At 58.4% G+C, this 14,704-nt stretch overlaps 1 protein-coding gene across 1 annotated transcript in view; it reads right to left on the minus strand.

Annotated features, from left to right (window-relative positions):
- Positions 1 to 1,115: 1,115 nt before the first annotated feature.
- Positions 1,116 to 14,704, minus strand: part of MYH9 (myosin heavy chain 9) — a 90,382-nt gene continuing 76,793 nt past the window's right edge. Inside the window, exons 26-41 of the mRNA XM_059936886.1 lie at positions 14,464 to 14,676; positions 13,644 to 13,788; positions 12,200 to 12,406; positions 11,863 to 11,967; positions 11,469 to 11,621; positions 10,065 to 10,313; positions 8,752 to 8,964; positions 8,384 to 8,596; positions 7,922 to 8,083; positions 6,706 to 6,834; positions 5,741 to 5,829; positions 5,514 to 5,637; positions 5,007 to 5,215; positions 4,236 to 4,344; positions 3,959 to 4,131; positions 1,116 to 2,671 (exon numbers count right to left, since the gene is read on the minus strand). Coding sequence (XP_059792869.1) covers positions 2,554 to 2,671; positions 3,959 to 4,131; positions 4,236 to 4,344; positions 5,007 to 5,215; positions 5,514 to 5,637; positions 5,741 to 5,829; positions 6,706 to 6,834; positions 7,922 to 8,083; positions 8,384 to 8,596; positions 8,752 to 8,964; positions 10,065 to 10,313; positions 11,469 to 11,621; positions 11,863 to 11,967; positions 12,200 to 12,406; positions 13,644 to 13,788; positions 14,464 to 14,676 — 2,611 coding nt within the window. The 3' untranslated portion in view covers positions 1,116 to 2,553. The remainder of the gene's footprint in view (positions 2,672 to 3,958; positions 4,132 to 4,235; positions 4,345 to 5,006; positions 5,216 to 5,513; positions 5,638 to 5,740; positions 5,830 to 6,705; positions 6,835 to 7,921; positions 8,084 to 8,383; positions 8,597 to 8,751; positions 8,965 to 10,064; positions 10,314 to 11,468; positions 11,622 to 11,862; positions 11,968 to 12,199; positions 12,407 to 13,643; positions 13,789 to 14,463; positions 14,677 to 14,704) is intronic.

Below are 14,704 nucleotides of genomic sequence, written 5' to 3' on the forward strand. Positions count from 1 at the left end.
CTTAAGTTAAACATCTTGAGATCAACAATGATTATCTAAGTGGGCACTAAATCCAATAACTAGCATCCTTATAAGAGACACACAGAGAGACAACAGAGTTGGGGGAGAAGGCCACGAAAAGACAGAGGCAGAGATTGGAGTGATGCAGCCACAAGCCAAGGAAGGCTGAAGCCACCACAAGCTGGGAGAGGCGAGGAAGGCCCCCCGCCCAGAGCCTCTAAGGGAGCGTGGCCCTGCTGACAGGAAGCAGCACCCCAGGCTCCAGCGCCGGCGCCCACCCGCCTCTCCCATCGCCTCCTGCTGCTCCCTTCCCAGGGCCCGAAAGTGCACCTGCTTGGAGGCTGGCCGGGTCGGCTGCTGGAGGCCTGGTGGGTGCCCTGTCTAGGAGCCTGCAGCTCTCCTTAGCAACCGGGCCAGCCACACGGTGGCCCCGAGGGCCCACATGCAGACCGGCCGCGAGTCCACACCTTGAATCAAGTGGGCACCAAACCCCTTCTCTACGGAGAGCCTTTTCCTGCCTCCCCTCCTGCCTGCAACTGCAGGGACAGCCGTCTCCCCTGCCCTCGCACTCCCAGCACCTGGCAAGGAGCCTGGTCTATGCTCAGCCTTTGTTCAAAGAATGAAGAAGGAAGGAACAAAGGCTCTGACAGTCCTGTGAAGAGCCCCTGCCCCAGTACCCACAGGCCTCGGCACCGACTCCCTCATTCCCCCCCCTTCTATGGCACCTGGGATGAATCTCCATAGGGCAGGCTTTGCATCGTCTGATGACTAAGAAAGCTTCTGGAAGTTAGCGCCTGGGCCTTGTATCTCTATCCCCCAGGCCAGCTCAGTGTCAATCACATAGTAGGTTCTCAGTAATTGAAAGGAACCGAGATTTATGAGACACTCTTAGCATCCTTGAATCTGGCCAGCCTGCCTTTCTGCAGGCTGTCACTGCAGAGTGTCACTCCCTACTGGAGCCTGTGCCCCAGCCGTGCTGCATTCCTGGAAGCTTCCAGAAATTGCACCAAGTAGGTGCCTGCTGCAGAAGCAAAGCACAGTCCCTTCCAGGTGGCCCAGGTACAGTCCCTTCTAGGCCAGCTGCTCCGGCGCAGAGACACCCCCAGACACACGGCTCATAGCACAAGGTTCTCTTTATTGTGATGCTCAGTGGAAAACATCTGTAAACCAGCTCACTGTAGTGGTGACGGCTGCAACCATGCTAAGGCACTTTCATTATATAAAAAAAGGGCAGGGGTGGGAGTTCTGTTCACTCCTTTGTGACAGCAACTGGGACCTGAATTCAGAGCTTTTTAGGCATATGTAGCTTTTATATATCTTCATGATTTCTTGAGAGTTTGTTTCCTTAAAAAAAAAAAAATGCCTTCTTTGCCATAAGTAAGTCTAAATGCAGCATATACAAAACAGTTAGGAATACAGGGAAATTCAGCCACCAGTGTAGACCAGTGTAGGACAAGCTACTCTCTTCTAGACGTGGTTCCAAAGGAAAGGCAGTGATAAAGACTTGGAATTTTACCATTTATTACAGTTAGAGGGAGAAAAGACAACTTTTGTTTTCTTTTAAAAATATCTGTGCAGATGGCAGAGTCTTGAATTATACTGAGTCAACGGTGCAGGTCAACTACCCTCGGGCCCCGGTCCTGGAGTAGGTTCGAGATCACCTGGCCCTTTCCACTGCTCTGGCTGTCAGGCTCGGGACAAGTCCCTTAACCATTAAATATATTTGGTCCCCAAGAGTGTTGGGAGAGGTCACTGCTGGCCTCTCCAGCTTGGCCCCTGGGCCCTGTCTTCTCAGCCCAGAAGCCCTGCTGCAGCAGGGGCGGGCTGCCCTCGGCAAAGGAGGGAAAGGGGTCATCATTGCACTTGAGACATTTCAGAATCAGGAAGGTGACAGTGGCGCCGCCCGGCAGGGGTGGGGAGGAACGCCCCTCCCTCCCCGCGCCAGCTTCCTGTGCCCTGCACAGAGGTGGGCCCCCTGGGCCTGCTCATGCCGGACCACCCAGAGCCCACGGGAGTGGGGGGCCGCTGGGGCAGAGGGTGTGAGGTCACCGCGTGTGATTGCCAACAGCAAAGAAGGGAGAGGGTGGCGGAGGCGGGGGAAGGTGAGAACTCTTCTGGGGCGTCGGGCTAGCAAAACTCCTTAGTCTGAAGAAAAATAGATTCGTAGAAAACTCTCTTGCCCATCCCCGGAGGCCTGCCCTCCTCACCTCACCATCTTGTGCTTTTCGGCAAGGGAAGGGGGGAGATCCTGCTGGTCACTGTGTTCCTGGGCCAGGGCCCAGGACCCTGACTCTTTGGTATTAGATTCCGGGGGGCGGGGGGGATGGTGGGAGGGGGGCAGGAGGGGCTGCAGCAGAGGAAGCCGGAACGCCCTTCAAGGAGGCCTGGGGGGATGGGCGGGGAGGTGAGGCCTGAGGTCCCCTGGCCTGGGAGGACGAGGTGGGGTCACGGTCACAGCAGTCCCAGGAGGGAGGAAGGGTGCTGCAGGGGCTGGGAAGGGGAAGCGGAGTCGGTGCTGTCGTCCGTCTCGGGCAGCAGGAGAAGAAGAGGTTGTTACTCGGCCGCTTTGGCCTCAGCCCCGTCGGCTTTGCCGTCCACCTCCTCGTCCGAGCAGTCGCCGGTACCTTTCCGGGCCATTCGGCGGGGCACGACAAACGGCAGGTCTCCACGCCTGGGGGCAGAGGCAGCGGTCAGCAGGGTTGGCCAGGTGGCCGCAGTACTGCTCATGTGTTTCAAAGTGACCTTTAGAGGGAAACTAGCTCCTGACATCCCACAGGGAGAAGCAACGGGGGTGGGGGGGGCCTCCGGGGACACAGCCTCCAGCGGGGACAGGAGGGCTGTCCCCTCCTGTCCCCGCTGGCCTGAAACTTCCCACTTTCACCCAAAACACTAGCAAAAAGCCGTCAGGTAATGGGGGCTGATTAAAAGGGGGGAGGCACAAGAGCAGATGAAGCTTCCTCTGCAAAATGCCACCCCCTGATCACACTTAGTACCAAACAGGTGAAACTAAGAGACACACAATGACTGTGTACAGTGTACAAAGACAGGCATCTCCTTCCGGTCCCGGCTAAGAAAATCGATATCACACACTGACTAGACTGTCTGCTCTTGTTGCTTTTATGCTTTAAAAAAATGATCACTGGGAAAAGGAGGTAAGCAGTGAGAATCTCGACCAAAAAGACCCTCTGCCTCAACCATTTCATGCTGCCTGAACGTGACACTCCTTTGAGAATTGCCAAGCAGCCCTTTCCATTGGTTCAGAGTCAGAAGATGCCCGTCTTCACCCAGCACCTAAAGCTGTGCCAGGGACCGGCCGGGTTGCCTCGAGCAACTTCTAGTTGACAAAACCTGAAAACGTTCTCATTGGGTTTAGCGCTGCGACAGGAAGAGACTCCTCAGGCAGGACGGGAATAAATCACCCGGAGAGTTCATTTAAAAGGCTGGGCTAGGACTTCCCTGGTGGCGCAGTGGTTGAGAATCCACCTGCCAATGCAGGGGACACGGGTTCAATCTCTGGTCCGGGAAGATCCCACATGCCGTGGAGCAACTAAGTCCGTGCGCCACAACTACTGAGCCCACGTGCCACAACTACTGAGCCCATGTGCCTAGAGCCCGTGCTCTGCAACAAGAGAAGCCACCGCAATGAAAAGCCCGCGCACCACAACTAGAGAAAGCCCGTGCGCAGCAACAAAGACCCAGCACAGCCATAAATTAATTAATTAATTAATTAATTAAAAAAAAAGGGCGGGCTACAGCCCAGGAGGCAAGGAGAACGAGGAAGGGCTCTCTGACTGGCACTTTCTCGGCGTCATTAAGCGCCTTGCTCACTGACATCTAGCTGAGAAAGGTGACCGAGTTTATAGGAGCCTCATTTTCCGAATTCTGCTTTTCAGGACAAACTAACTTTTTGAAGGAGAGAGGGTCCTGCGAACGGGCGGGTGGGGCCGGCAGGGCTCACCTGAGCTTGTTCTTGAGGGAGCTGACCTCGCGGTTCATGGCATCCGCGGTCTCCGTGGCATCCTCCAGCTCGCGCTGCAGTTTCCGGCGGGAGGCGTTAGCCCTCTGGGCCTCTTCCTCGGCCTCCTCCAGCTGCCGCTTGAGCTGCTTCAGGCGGGTGGACGCCTTGTCCACCTGCGGAGACGCGTGGCAGGGGCCCCGGTCACGACCCCGCATGCCTGTGGCCCTCCCCGCCCTCAGCCGCCAAGGGGCAGGGCCCCGCTCCGCCGCCAACACACCTGGTCCTTGTACTGCTCGGCGTTCCTCCGCTCGTCATCCACCTGCAGCAACACATCCTTCAGCTTCTTCTCGGCCCGACGCACCTGCTTGCAAGCCGCCTGGCGCTCCCTGAAAGGCATGAACACAGAGGCTCAGGGGGGCACCCTCTTTCGGAGGGTCTGGCCGACAAATCCACAGGCCGGGCCACCCATTCCTGGGCCTCACTGGTACTTCCCCTGATGCTAAGGTGGACCGTCTTTACTGAACACTCTTATGAAGGCACTGGGATTAGCCCCATTTCACAGATAAGGAAACTGAGGTTCAGGGAAGGGAACTGACACATCTCAGAAAGCACATATAAAGCTAGGAAAAAGAGGACTTCCCTGGCGATCCAGTAGTTAAAGACTCTGCGCTTCCAGTGCAGGGGGCATGGGTTCAATCCCTGGTCAAGGGAACTAAGATGGCACACGCTGCTCAGTGCAGCCAAAAAAAAAGCTAGGAAAAAGGAAGATTGACCCCCATTACCCCCAAAGAAGTCTCAGTCTTGCTGAGCCCACGGATGGGCTGCCCAGGTGGGTGGGAACCCCACCTCTCTGATTCAGCCCTCAGAGAGTCATCAGGCTCCCCAACTTTAGAAGTGGGCTGTGGGTCCTATTCAAACTCCACAAGCCCCAGCAAAAGGCCCCAGGGAAAGGGATGAGAGCCCCGTCAGGATGGGGGGAAACAGTCTCAGGGATGGGCACACAGAGGAGCCGGCAGATGGTGCCCGGTGACGGGCGAGGGGCACCCACTTGGTCTCGTTGTCCAGCTGCTCCTCCAGCTGTGCGATCTTGGCCTCGAGGGCGGTGATGGAGGCCTTGTACTTGGACTTGACAGTGCCCTCCATCTCCTGCAGCTTGACCTTGAGCTCCTTGTTCTGGCGCTCCAGCTGCTGCCGCGCGTTCTCGTTCTTCTGGGCATGACTGCGCTCCAGGTTCAGATCGGTGTTGATCTGGTCGATCTGTGGGAAGAAGGGCTGGTGACCTTGAGGAAGGCGGGGATCCTGGCTGGGGGCAGAGGAGGGGCAGCTGGACCCTGCAGGGCCCCTGATCACTAGGTCTTCCCAGAAGAGGGAGCTGCCCAATGTGAAGGGTCCAGAAGCAGCACAACACCCGAGAGAGAGGAACCAAGGAGCCAGTGCAGGCACCAGGACATTGTCCCCTAAGCATCCGGGGGCGGCTGCCTCTGCCTCGGCCACGGGGGAGGCCCACCCACGTCACCGAGGCGGCCCTGGTGCGGAGAGAGGCCCGGCCGCTCACCTGCAGGTTTGCCTTCTTCAGCCTGTCGTTCACCAGCTCCGTGTTGCCCTGCTCCTCTTCCAGCTCCTCCTCCAGCTGTGCGATGCGGGCCTCCAGGCGCCGCTTCTCCTCCAACGCCAGGGCACTGGGGAGTGGGGGGAGAAGTGAGAGGGGCCGAGCCAGAGCGGGGAACCCCTCACCCGCTCGCTCCTCGCCCGGCGGAACACGCCGCGCTCACGCCGGCTCACCCTTTGCCGCTGCTGTTGGCTATCTCGTCAGCCAGCTCGTCCCGCTCCTGCTGGGCCTGGCGCTTGGCACGTTCGGCAGCCGCCAGGTCCTGCCACGGGAACCCGGAATGTGACCCGCCGGGGCCGCCCGCAGCCAACAGCCCTCCTCTGTCCCCGGTACTGTGAGCCCCTGGCCCCCTCTTCCCAAACCCCTTCCCTGGCCTGCCTCCTCCATGAAGCCCGTTCTCAGGAGCCCCTCTGAAGTCACAGCTTAGGCACCGTATGATTACACAGCCCCCATATCTAAGTGCTAAAAACTAAGCCAGCTGCCGGGGATGTTGCAATAAACAGGAAGTCATCCTGGCCTGACGGGATGCCAGTCCCTCTACCTTCCAGGCAGACAGGAAGCAGGAGCGACAGGACAAAGGCGTGAGTTAAGGCCAGAGTGCGGGGCTCTGAAAGCCGGCAGGGGCAAGGGCTTCACCCGGAGGGTGAGGCGGCCTCACCAGAGACCCACGTGTGCAGGAGGGCACAGCCGGTCTGGGCAGGGCAGACGAGGCGACCCTGGATGACTGGCCCGGCTAGGAGCGGCTTGGTAGCCAGCGTCCTCAAGGCAGAAGACCGCCTAGAGCCGGGGGAACGCTTTCACAGCCGGCCTCGTGTGAGGGACAAGGCCGCCAAGGGGACACTCGGTGCCGTAAGCCTCTGCGAGGGACCCCTCCTCGCCAGGCAGCAAGTCACAGCAGGCGGCGGCGAAAGCCTCGCTTCATGAGGGAGCCGGGCCCAGGAGGTGACAATGTGATTCACACACACGTTTTAATCACACCAGGGAGCCCTGCTACTTCATGAAACCCTGAGGGGTGTTCTTTCAGAAAGCAAGAACCACCCCAGCCCATTCCTGGAGCTTGGCCCGTTCTTCCAGGTCTGCCCAGGTGGCCCAGGCAGGTGGGGGGAGGCCCCGAGCGCCCTGCTCCAGTCCGGCCCACCTCCTGCAGCTGGATCATCTCGGCCTCCATGCTCTTCAGCTTCTTCTCGCTCTCCTTGGCCTGCGCCAGGATCTCCTCGCGGGAGGCGCGGGTGTCGTCCAGCTCCCGCATGTAGTCCTTCATCTGGGCCTGAGGGCAGGGAGGAGAGGCTTGGTGCCACCATCCCCGCCACTCCCGTGTGCCCACCCCCCGCACAGGGACACCCCGCTAACGGGGACCGATGGCTGGGTCTCAGCCTGCAGCCACATTCAACCAACATAGCTATAAAAGGGCAAAAGAGTAAAGACAAAGCTTCCCTTTATTCTATACCATCTTTACACGCTTTTGACTGTTAGGATTTACAAAGCACACCTGCGGCAGCGTTAGGCCCCGGGTGGGTACAAGTCCAGCTATGTTTTTGTTTACTTTCTACCACCTCCTGTTGATTTGGATCCCGTGCTCTGGCGCCATCCCCACTGCTCCAGATCAACGGCCACCTGCCAGGTTAGTCCCGGCAACATGGTGTGGTCATAAGTCCTTTGTTCACTGGTGATTCGTTTTAACTCTTAAGATCTTGGGAAATAGTTGTGGTTTTTTTTCCTTTTGCAGATAAATCCCAAATTGGGATTCCCCAGGCCAAAGGATACAACCCTTGCTGAGCACGGCCAAGTGGTACCAGGTAGAGCGGCCACCAGCAATGAGAGCACCTATGCCCTACGACCTCACAAACACCAGCGTTTACACTCGTTCTTATTGTTGCTGGTTTGCTGGATATGATGTGGCATCTCAGAGCTGGTTTTTTAAACTTATTATTCTTTCATTACTGATGAGGCCAAGTACGTGTTCTGTGCTCTGGGCTGCTTCTCTGAACCATCAGCTTGGAACCTTCCACCATCGTCCATTAAGGCTGGAATGGGTCACATCTGGTTTATTCTAGAAATCTGCCACTAAGTGACTATAACGCCATTGCATTTCTAGGTGTACACTTGTTTGTTTCTTTGTTTAAGGCACTCAAAGACAACAATCTCACTGCAAGTTTGTTTCTGACTAGTTTGTTTCTGCTCAGCTTCTGGGTTTCCATCTGTGAGATGGAGCTAAAGGCACCCAAGACCTTCCTCGGGGAGGGCAAGGTGGCACTTGCCAGCATTCATCGGCCACCCCACCAGTGTCCCAGCCCCGTGCTGAGCCCAGCGCTGCCATGTGCAGCCGGATCCGGTTTGGTCCCGCCTGAGCTCACCTGCAGCTTCCGCAGCTGTTTGATGGCTTCATCCCGGTTCTTGTTGGCCGAGTCGATGTGGGCCTCCAGGTCCTTCAGGTCCATCTCCAGCTTCTTCCGAGCGGCCACGGCCATCGAGCGCTGCTTCCTCTCGTCCTCCAGCTCAGCTTCCATCTCCCGCACCTGGGGAGATGCCGACGGCTCAGGAGGCCGGACGTACCCACAGACCCTGCCTCAGCTCACGGCCCAGGTGGGCTTGGTCCAGTCCCGGGGCATCCACGGGGCCTCCCGGGACAGTGCGGATTCCTGACCATAAAACCCTAGTAGAGGGGGTGACCGACCCCCAGGCAGAGGACTGGAATGTGAGGGCATGGAGGGCATAATCAGGGGACTCCCACAGTCCCAGCGGAAGGAGAAAGGAGGCCCCAGGACCCAGGGCTCCCTGCCCGCCTCGGCCCAGGGGAGCGGGAGGGCCGTCCGCACCTGTCTGACCAGCTGCTTCTTCTTCTCCTCGCTCTGCTCGTCACGGCCCTGCAGGTCCCGCTCGAACTGGGCCTTCAGGGCCTGCAGGTTCACCTCCAGCCGCAGCTTGGCGTCCTCGGTGGCCTGCAGCTCGTCCTCCAGCTCCTCGAGCTGGGTCTTCATCTCCTCCACCTGCTGCTCCAGGGCCCGCTTGGACTTCTCCAGCTCGTGGACCTGCCGCCGAGGGGACCCGGTCAGGAGCAGAGGGGCGCGAGGCCCCCAGGGTCCCCGGCCTCAGTGTCCGTGAGCCCCTGACCCTTCGCGTCCTGAGGCCATCTCCCCCCTCCCCCGCCCCCGCCCCAGTGCCGGCCGCAGGCTCGGGGACGCACGCTCTTGCCGACGTCGTCCTTGGAGCTCATGAGGTCCTCCATCTCCGCGCGGAGCTGCTTGTTGAGCCGCTCCAGCTCCGCCTTCTGCTCCACGGCCTCCTCCAGAGCCCGGGCCAGAGACAGCGCCTTGGTCTCCTTCTCCCGGGCCTCCGCCTCCGCCCGGTCGCGCTCCTCCGCGTACTTGGCGGAGATGGTCTTCTCCTCGGCCAGGAGCTGGGAGACAGGCGGGCACCATGAGGCTCGAGTGACCGGCTCTCAGAAAGAGCTCAGGGCCTGCTGGCCTCTGGCAGGTAAAGCATCCGGCCCCGAACTCCCTGGGGAAGGAGGGTCCCAGGGGCCAGGTCTGGGGGGAGGGGGACCAAGGCGAGCAGCAAGCCGGCTGCTTCCGACTGTGACACGTGCTGTGCAGTGTGTCCTCGTAAGCAGACGAAGGCGGAGATGGCCTCTGCCACAACCCATTAGCGTCTGTGTAACTTTTATCACTCAGTAACCAAGGTTCTTTATGACACTCAGTGCCCCTTCCAGGAGAACCCACAGGAAGTAAATATTTCACCCTCAGGACCCGGAAAGCCCCTAGTTTTCCTGAATGACTGGTTGGCGTTTACCTTGAAAAGAATGTGAATCTGGCTGCTCGGAGGCGCGAATCCCATGTGGCCCTCCTCCAAGGATGTGAGACATCTTTTCCCTGCGCTGGCCCACCCTGACCATATCATCTTATTTTTCCCCCCTTCCCCTTCCCTTTGCTTCAGCACCTCTTTATTCCATGGACTTATTTCTTAAATGGGCCAGATGGGAAACGCTTTAGACTTTGCACGTGTGACTTCAGACTTTGCGTAAACTGCTACGTTAGCACAAAAGCAGCTGTAGTGACAGCTGTGCACAATACCTCTGTCCACAACAGGCAGTGGGCGCCCTCGGCCAGTTTGCCGACCCCTGCTTTATGCCATTTTTCTATCCCACCCCACTGTCTGCGTCTCGGTAAGCTGCCTCAGATCTCCTGGAGTAAGCAAGAGTTACGAACGTATAAAGGAAAATTCGAATTAGAGAAGATTCGAAAAACATAAAAAACCAAGAAAGGGAAAAAGTTGCTCCCAAACCTATCGTGTGAAGACACCCAGTTCTGAGCGCTTTCTTTCCAGGCGCCTCAACGAGCTGGAATCTGGGAGGGCCCTCTGAGCGCCTGCCCCCCAGGGCCTCCTCCCGAGCTGGGCGATGGTGACCCCGGGCCGGGCTGACGGACAGCGGCCCCTGCCCGAGGCAGGCTGTCTGCAGAGGGGAGGACACGAGGCGGTGGCAGCACCAACAACACCCACCTGGTCGAACTTCTTCTGCTTCTTCTCCAGGTTGGAGACGCTCTGCCGCTGGTGGTCCAGGTCTACGAGCAGGTCGTCCAGCTCCTGCTGCAGCCGCGTCTTGGTCTTCTCCAGCTTGTCGTAAGCGGCCACCTTCTCCTCGTAGCGCTGGCTCAGCCCCTCCAGGTCCTTCTGGAGCTTCCTCTTGGCCTCCTCGGCCGTCTCCAGGCACCCCACGCCGTCCTCCACCTTCTTCCTCATGTCGGTGACCTGGGCGGGAGCAAGGGGTAAGGAGGCACCCGGCACGGCACCTGCTCGGGTAACATGCCCGCACCTGGGACAGCTGGGAGCTGGCCTGCCACCCGCCAGTGGAGGAACGGGGTGCCAACCCAGTTACGGGGACGGCTCCCCCAACCACTTCCCTCTCCCTCTGGGGCCAGGGAAATGGAGCTTCTGCAGAGGGCAGGTGCCTAGCGCATGGAGCCCAGGGGAGGCGGACACCGCAGGTCAGCTTGGGAAGGCTTCTCAGTCGTGACCTGCACCAGCCGCTCGTACCAAGACGGAGGCCTACAGTGGGAAGCCTCCTCCCCTCCCCTCCCCTCCCCCTCCCCTCCCCCAGGCAGCAGCCTGGTGCCCCCTGCCTGCAGGCGTCTGTCTCGCAGCCCCCTCCTCACATCTGGACACACAGCTGCCACTGTGCACACACTCCCTACCGCCACCCAGGTGTGGAACTGAGCCTGCACCCTCCCCGAGCTGGTGCAGATCTTCTGGCACGTTTAAGTCCTAAGACAGGATCCAGAAGAGGGCCCTTGGTCTATCTTTGGCCCCAGACCCTTTCAGAGTCTAGAGAAGACTATGACCTCCTTCTCACAACGAGGTTTTAACATGCATAAAGCAAAATACGTAGGATTACCAAGAAACCAATATAGAAAAGTGCAGTTGTCGGGTATTTTTTAAGACTGTGGTTCAGTAACCATCGTGCTTCTTTATCAGCACAGCAGATAGCAGGCTCCTGAGTAGCTAGGAGCACGATGACCTTCCCAAAGCCTGGCCTCAGCTCGGACACGATGACCGGTGGTTCCTACTGAACAGGCCACGGGCACTGCTAGGGCCACGGCTTGTTGCCTACATTCGTAACAGAAGAAAATGCTGAAGGCCAGCTGGAGGTTGGTGAAATGAAGATGTACGTCTCCTCCACCCAAGTTCACGGATTCCTAAATTCTCCTTGGGGACCCCAGGCATGAGCCCTGGTCTGGGGAGGGCAGAAGCTCCCCACAGGAAGGTGTCCAGCTCGGGGAGGCCGGGGTGGACCCAGCGGCAGGGCTGTGCTCTGGAGTCCAGGTGGGTGCCCCGCCAGAAGCTCCCCAGCCTGCAGGCTCCAACCCACAGTTCCCTGGGGTGTCTTGCAGGGAGCCGGCTCCGCACCTGGGCGTGGAGGGTGGCGATCTGCTTCTCGAGGTTCCGCTTGGCCTCCTCCTCCTCCTCCAGCTGCTCCTTTAAGGAGTTCTTCTCATCCTCCACCTGCTTCAGCTTGGTGCTCAGACTCAGCTTCTGCCGGTTCTCCTCCTGCAGGAGCTCCTACTCCGAGAACAGGGAGGGCAGGGGCTCAGGACCCGCAGCGTCAGGGCCTCGCGGTCCCCATACCCTTGGTGGAAGAGGGGAGCGGTCCCTCGGATTCAGGGGGCAGCCAGCAAAGACCTGGCAAGGAGCCGGGAGGACGCAGAGAGCCCGCAGATGCAGGGGAGGGTGCTCTGAGACAAAGACCCAGAAGCCTGGCCGCTAACGCCATGGGGGAAAAGGGACCCGTCGCCGCCCTTACCTGCGTGTCCTGCAGCTGTGACTCCAGAGCGGAGAAGTCCTTGGTGAGCTTGCTGGACTTGCTGTCCGACTGGGTGAGAAGACCCGTCACATTGTCCAGCTCGACCTGCGCACAGACGGGAGACAAAGCCCCGTGAGCTCGACCACGGCTGCTTGGGCCCCACCTCGGCTCTCTCGGCCGTGCTGGACCTGAGTCACAGGCTGAACCCCAGAGGCCTTGCAGACTGAGCCAGGTTGCGGAGACAGAGAGAGAGAGAGAGAGAGAGAGAGAGAGAGAGAGAAGAGCGGGAGCCCTGGCGACGTGGGCCAGGACCCAGGAGGTCCGGCGGAGGCCTCACCTGCAGCTTGGAGACCTTGTCGGCCAGCTCCGTGCGCACGCGCTCCCCCTCGGTGAACTTGACCTGCAGCTCCTGAAGCTGGGCCTCCACCTTCTTGCGCTTGTGCTCGGAGTCCCCCTTGCCCTGAAGCAGCACCTTCACCTCGTTGGCCAGCTCCCCTCGCTCACTCTCCAGGGTCTGCTTGGCCTTCTCGAGGTTGGCTTTCACCTGGCAGCGGGGAGAAAAGCGAAGACGTGAAAGGGGGCACCTGTGACGTGAGGCTGGTCTTTCTAACATCATCGAAGATCCGGCGGATCCAGACCCAGAATCGGCTGCTTTTGCAGCAAAAACGACACTGGGCAAGTCCAGGGGATGACGAGCTGGCAAGGGGCCCAGACTCGGACGGCTCGGGCCTGATGTGAACTCAGCACCCAGTTGGGGCCGGACACCCGGCACGTGGGCTCCCCCAGCTCTCAAACCATCCCTGCCCGGCCTCCTGCACGGGGTTCAGGGAGCATCCAAGGGCAAGATGTCATCATTGCTGATGTTAAGATTTTAGCGCTGTTATCATAGGATGAGGGAAATTATAATTGTTCATAGTTAGACTTCCAGGAAAGCCTCTTGAAAATTTGATGTTCAAAGTAACACAGTAATATTCTTCCAAACAACATAAAAGCCGAGTTTACAGAATAACCACGACAATCCCAATCTAGTCCGCACCGAGCCGGCCACAGCATCACGGGCAAGTTCAAGGGTAAACTGGACCCAGCGTGAATGCAAAGTCACTTTGGGTGAAAACAGCTAAAGGACCAGGCAAGGCTTCAACCTGCCCAGAACCAGGTGGAAATTGAAGGTAGACAGGTAGACAAGGCAGGTTTCTGAAAATATTGTACAGGTTGCCACGTGGAAGAGCCTCTGCCTTCTCGGGCTGCCACCAAGGGTGGCCGTGAGCTGGAAGCCACGGGATGCAGGACTTGTCTTGCTCAGGAACTGCCCGGCAACAGCTGCCTGGCCGAGAAACCATCTGGGGTCAACATCCCCAGGGTTCTCCCACGAAGACTCCAACTGACTACCTGTTGGGGGTGTTCTAGAGAAGGGACGGGCTTCAGAAAAGGGGACCCCGATGGCCCTCTGAAACTCAGTTTCAGAGTCGCTCCAATTCCATGAAATTTTCTGGTCTGGCAGGTTGATGAACAAGATAATAATGAGAATGAGAATAAATGATTCTTGAACAACTTACCGAGCCCTTACTATCTAAGTGCCTCACGTGTTACCAACTCTAACTCTCACATTAATTGTATGAGATGGGCTATCATCAGCCTCCCTTACAGATGGGGAAACTGAGGCACAGAGGAGCCTATATCCCCAAGTCACACAGCCACAAAGGGCTGCAGCTTAGACTCTGCAAGGGTCCCCCTGATGGTGGCAGAGCCTCACGCAGCCAGCCCTGGGGAGGCCCACGCACCCGCTTCGTCTGCTCCAGCTGCTCTGCCAGCTCCTCCACGGCCTGCGAGTGCTTCTGTCTCATCTCCTGGATCTGGGCCTCGTGGGTCTTTGCCTCCTCCTCAAGGGTCTTCTTCAGGATGTTCACTTCCTGTTCACGTTTGGACCTGGACAGAGAAACGCCCTCAGGAGGGAGGCCGGGGATCCAGGAGCGAGGCTGCCCTGGGGCTCTTCTGTGGCAGCAGAGAGCACCCGGCAAGGGGCACTGGCCACCCCAGGCAGCTTTCTGCCCGCTGGCCTCTCTCCACGGCCATCCATCCTACAGCCCAGGCTCACAGACACACTTTATTTATGTATTTATTTTTTTAATGTACCGTAGGCCTTTTATGTAAGGAATTGGATTTTATTCTAAATACGAGGAGCCAGGAGTGAGTTATAAGCAGATTAATTAAATTAATTAACTTGTTTATTTGGCTGCACCATGCAGCATGCAGGATCTTCGCTCCCCGACCAGGGATCGAACTCGTGCCCCCTGCAGTGGAAGCGCAGAGTCCTAACCACCGGACTGCCAGGGAATTCCCCACAGATACACTTTATAGAGGCTTCTGTAGCCTTTCAGCTTTAAAGCCCACCCTTGCCTCACCCCAACTCCAAGCCAAGCTCCTCTACTCTAGGGAGAAGCTGCTGAGGACCCAGCAGCTTCCGAGCTCTCTGCTCCGTGACAACAGGCCACTGTGTGTGTGCAGAGACTTGGGGTCCACCCCTCCCAGGCCACAGCCTCCCCTTCCCTGCACCACCACCCCTGGCCCTCAGTGACTGGGGCAGTCGGTCCCAAGACACACCTGAGCTCCTGCTGGGCAGCCGTGGAATCCAGAGTGTCCTCCAACTCTGTTTTCAGAGCCTCCAGCTCTTCCCCGAGGTCCCGTTTCTGCTTCTCAGCTTTATTCCTAGCAGCACGCTCAGACTCCAGGTCTTCTTGGAGTTCAGAAATCTGAGATTCCAGCTCCCGGATCTTCTTTAGGGCCATGTTCTTCTGGGCGGCTTCTTCTTCCACTCTGCCAAAGACAGAAACAACATCAGGAT

This window comes from Balaenoptera ricei, chromosome 10 (genome assembly GCF_028023285.1).
Source record: "Balaenoptera ricei isolate mBalRic1 chromosome 10, mBalRic1.hap2, whole genome shotgun sequence".
In the NCBI taxonomy this organism is placed as follows: domain Eukaryota; kingdom Metazoa; phylum Chordata; class Mammalia; order Artiodactyla; family Balaenopteridae; genus Balaenoptera; species Balaenoptera ricei.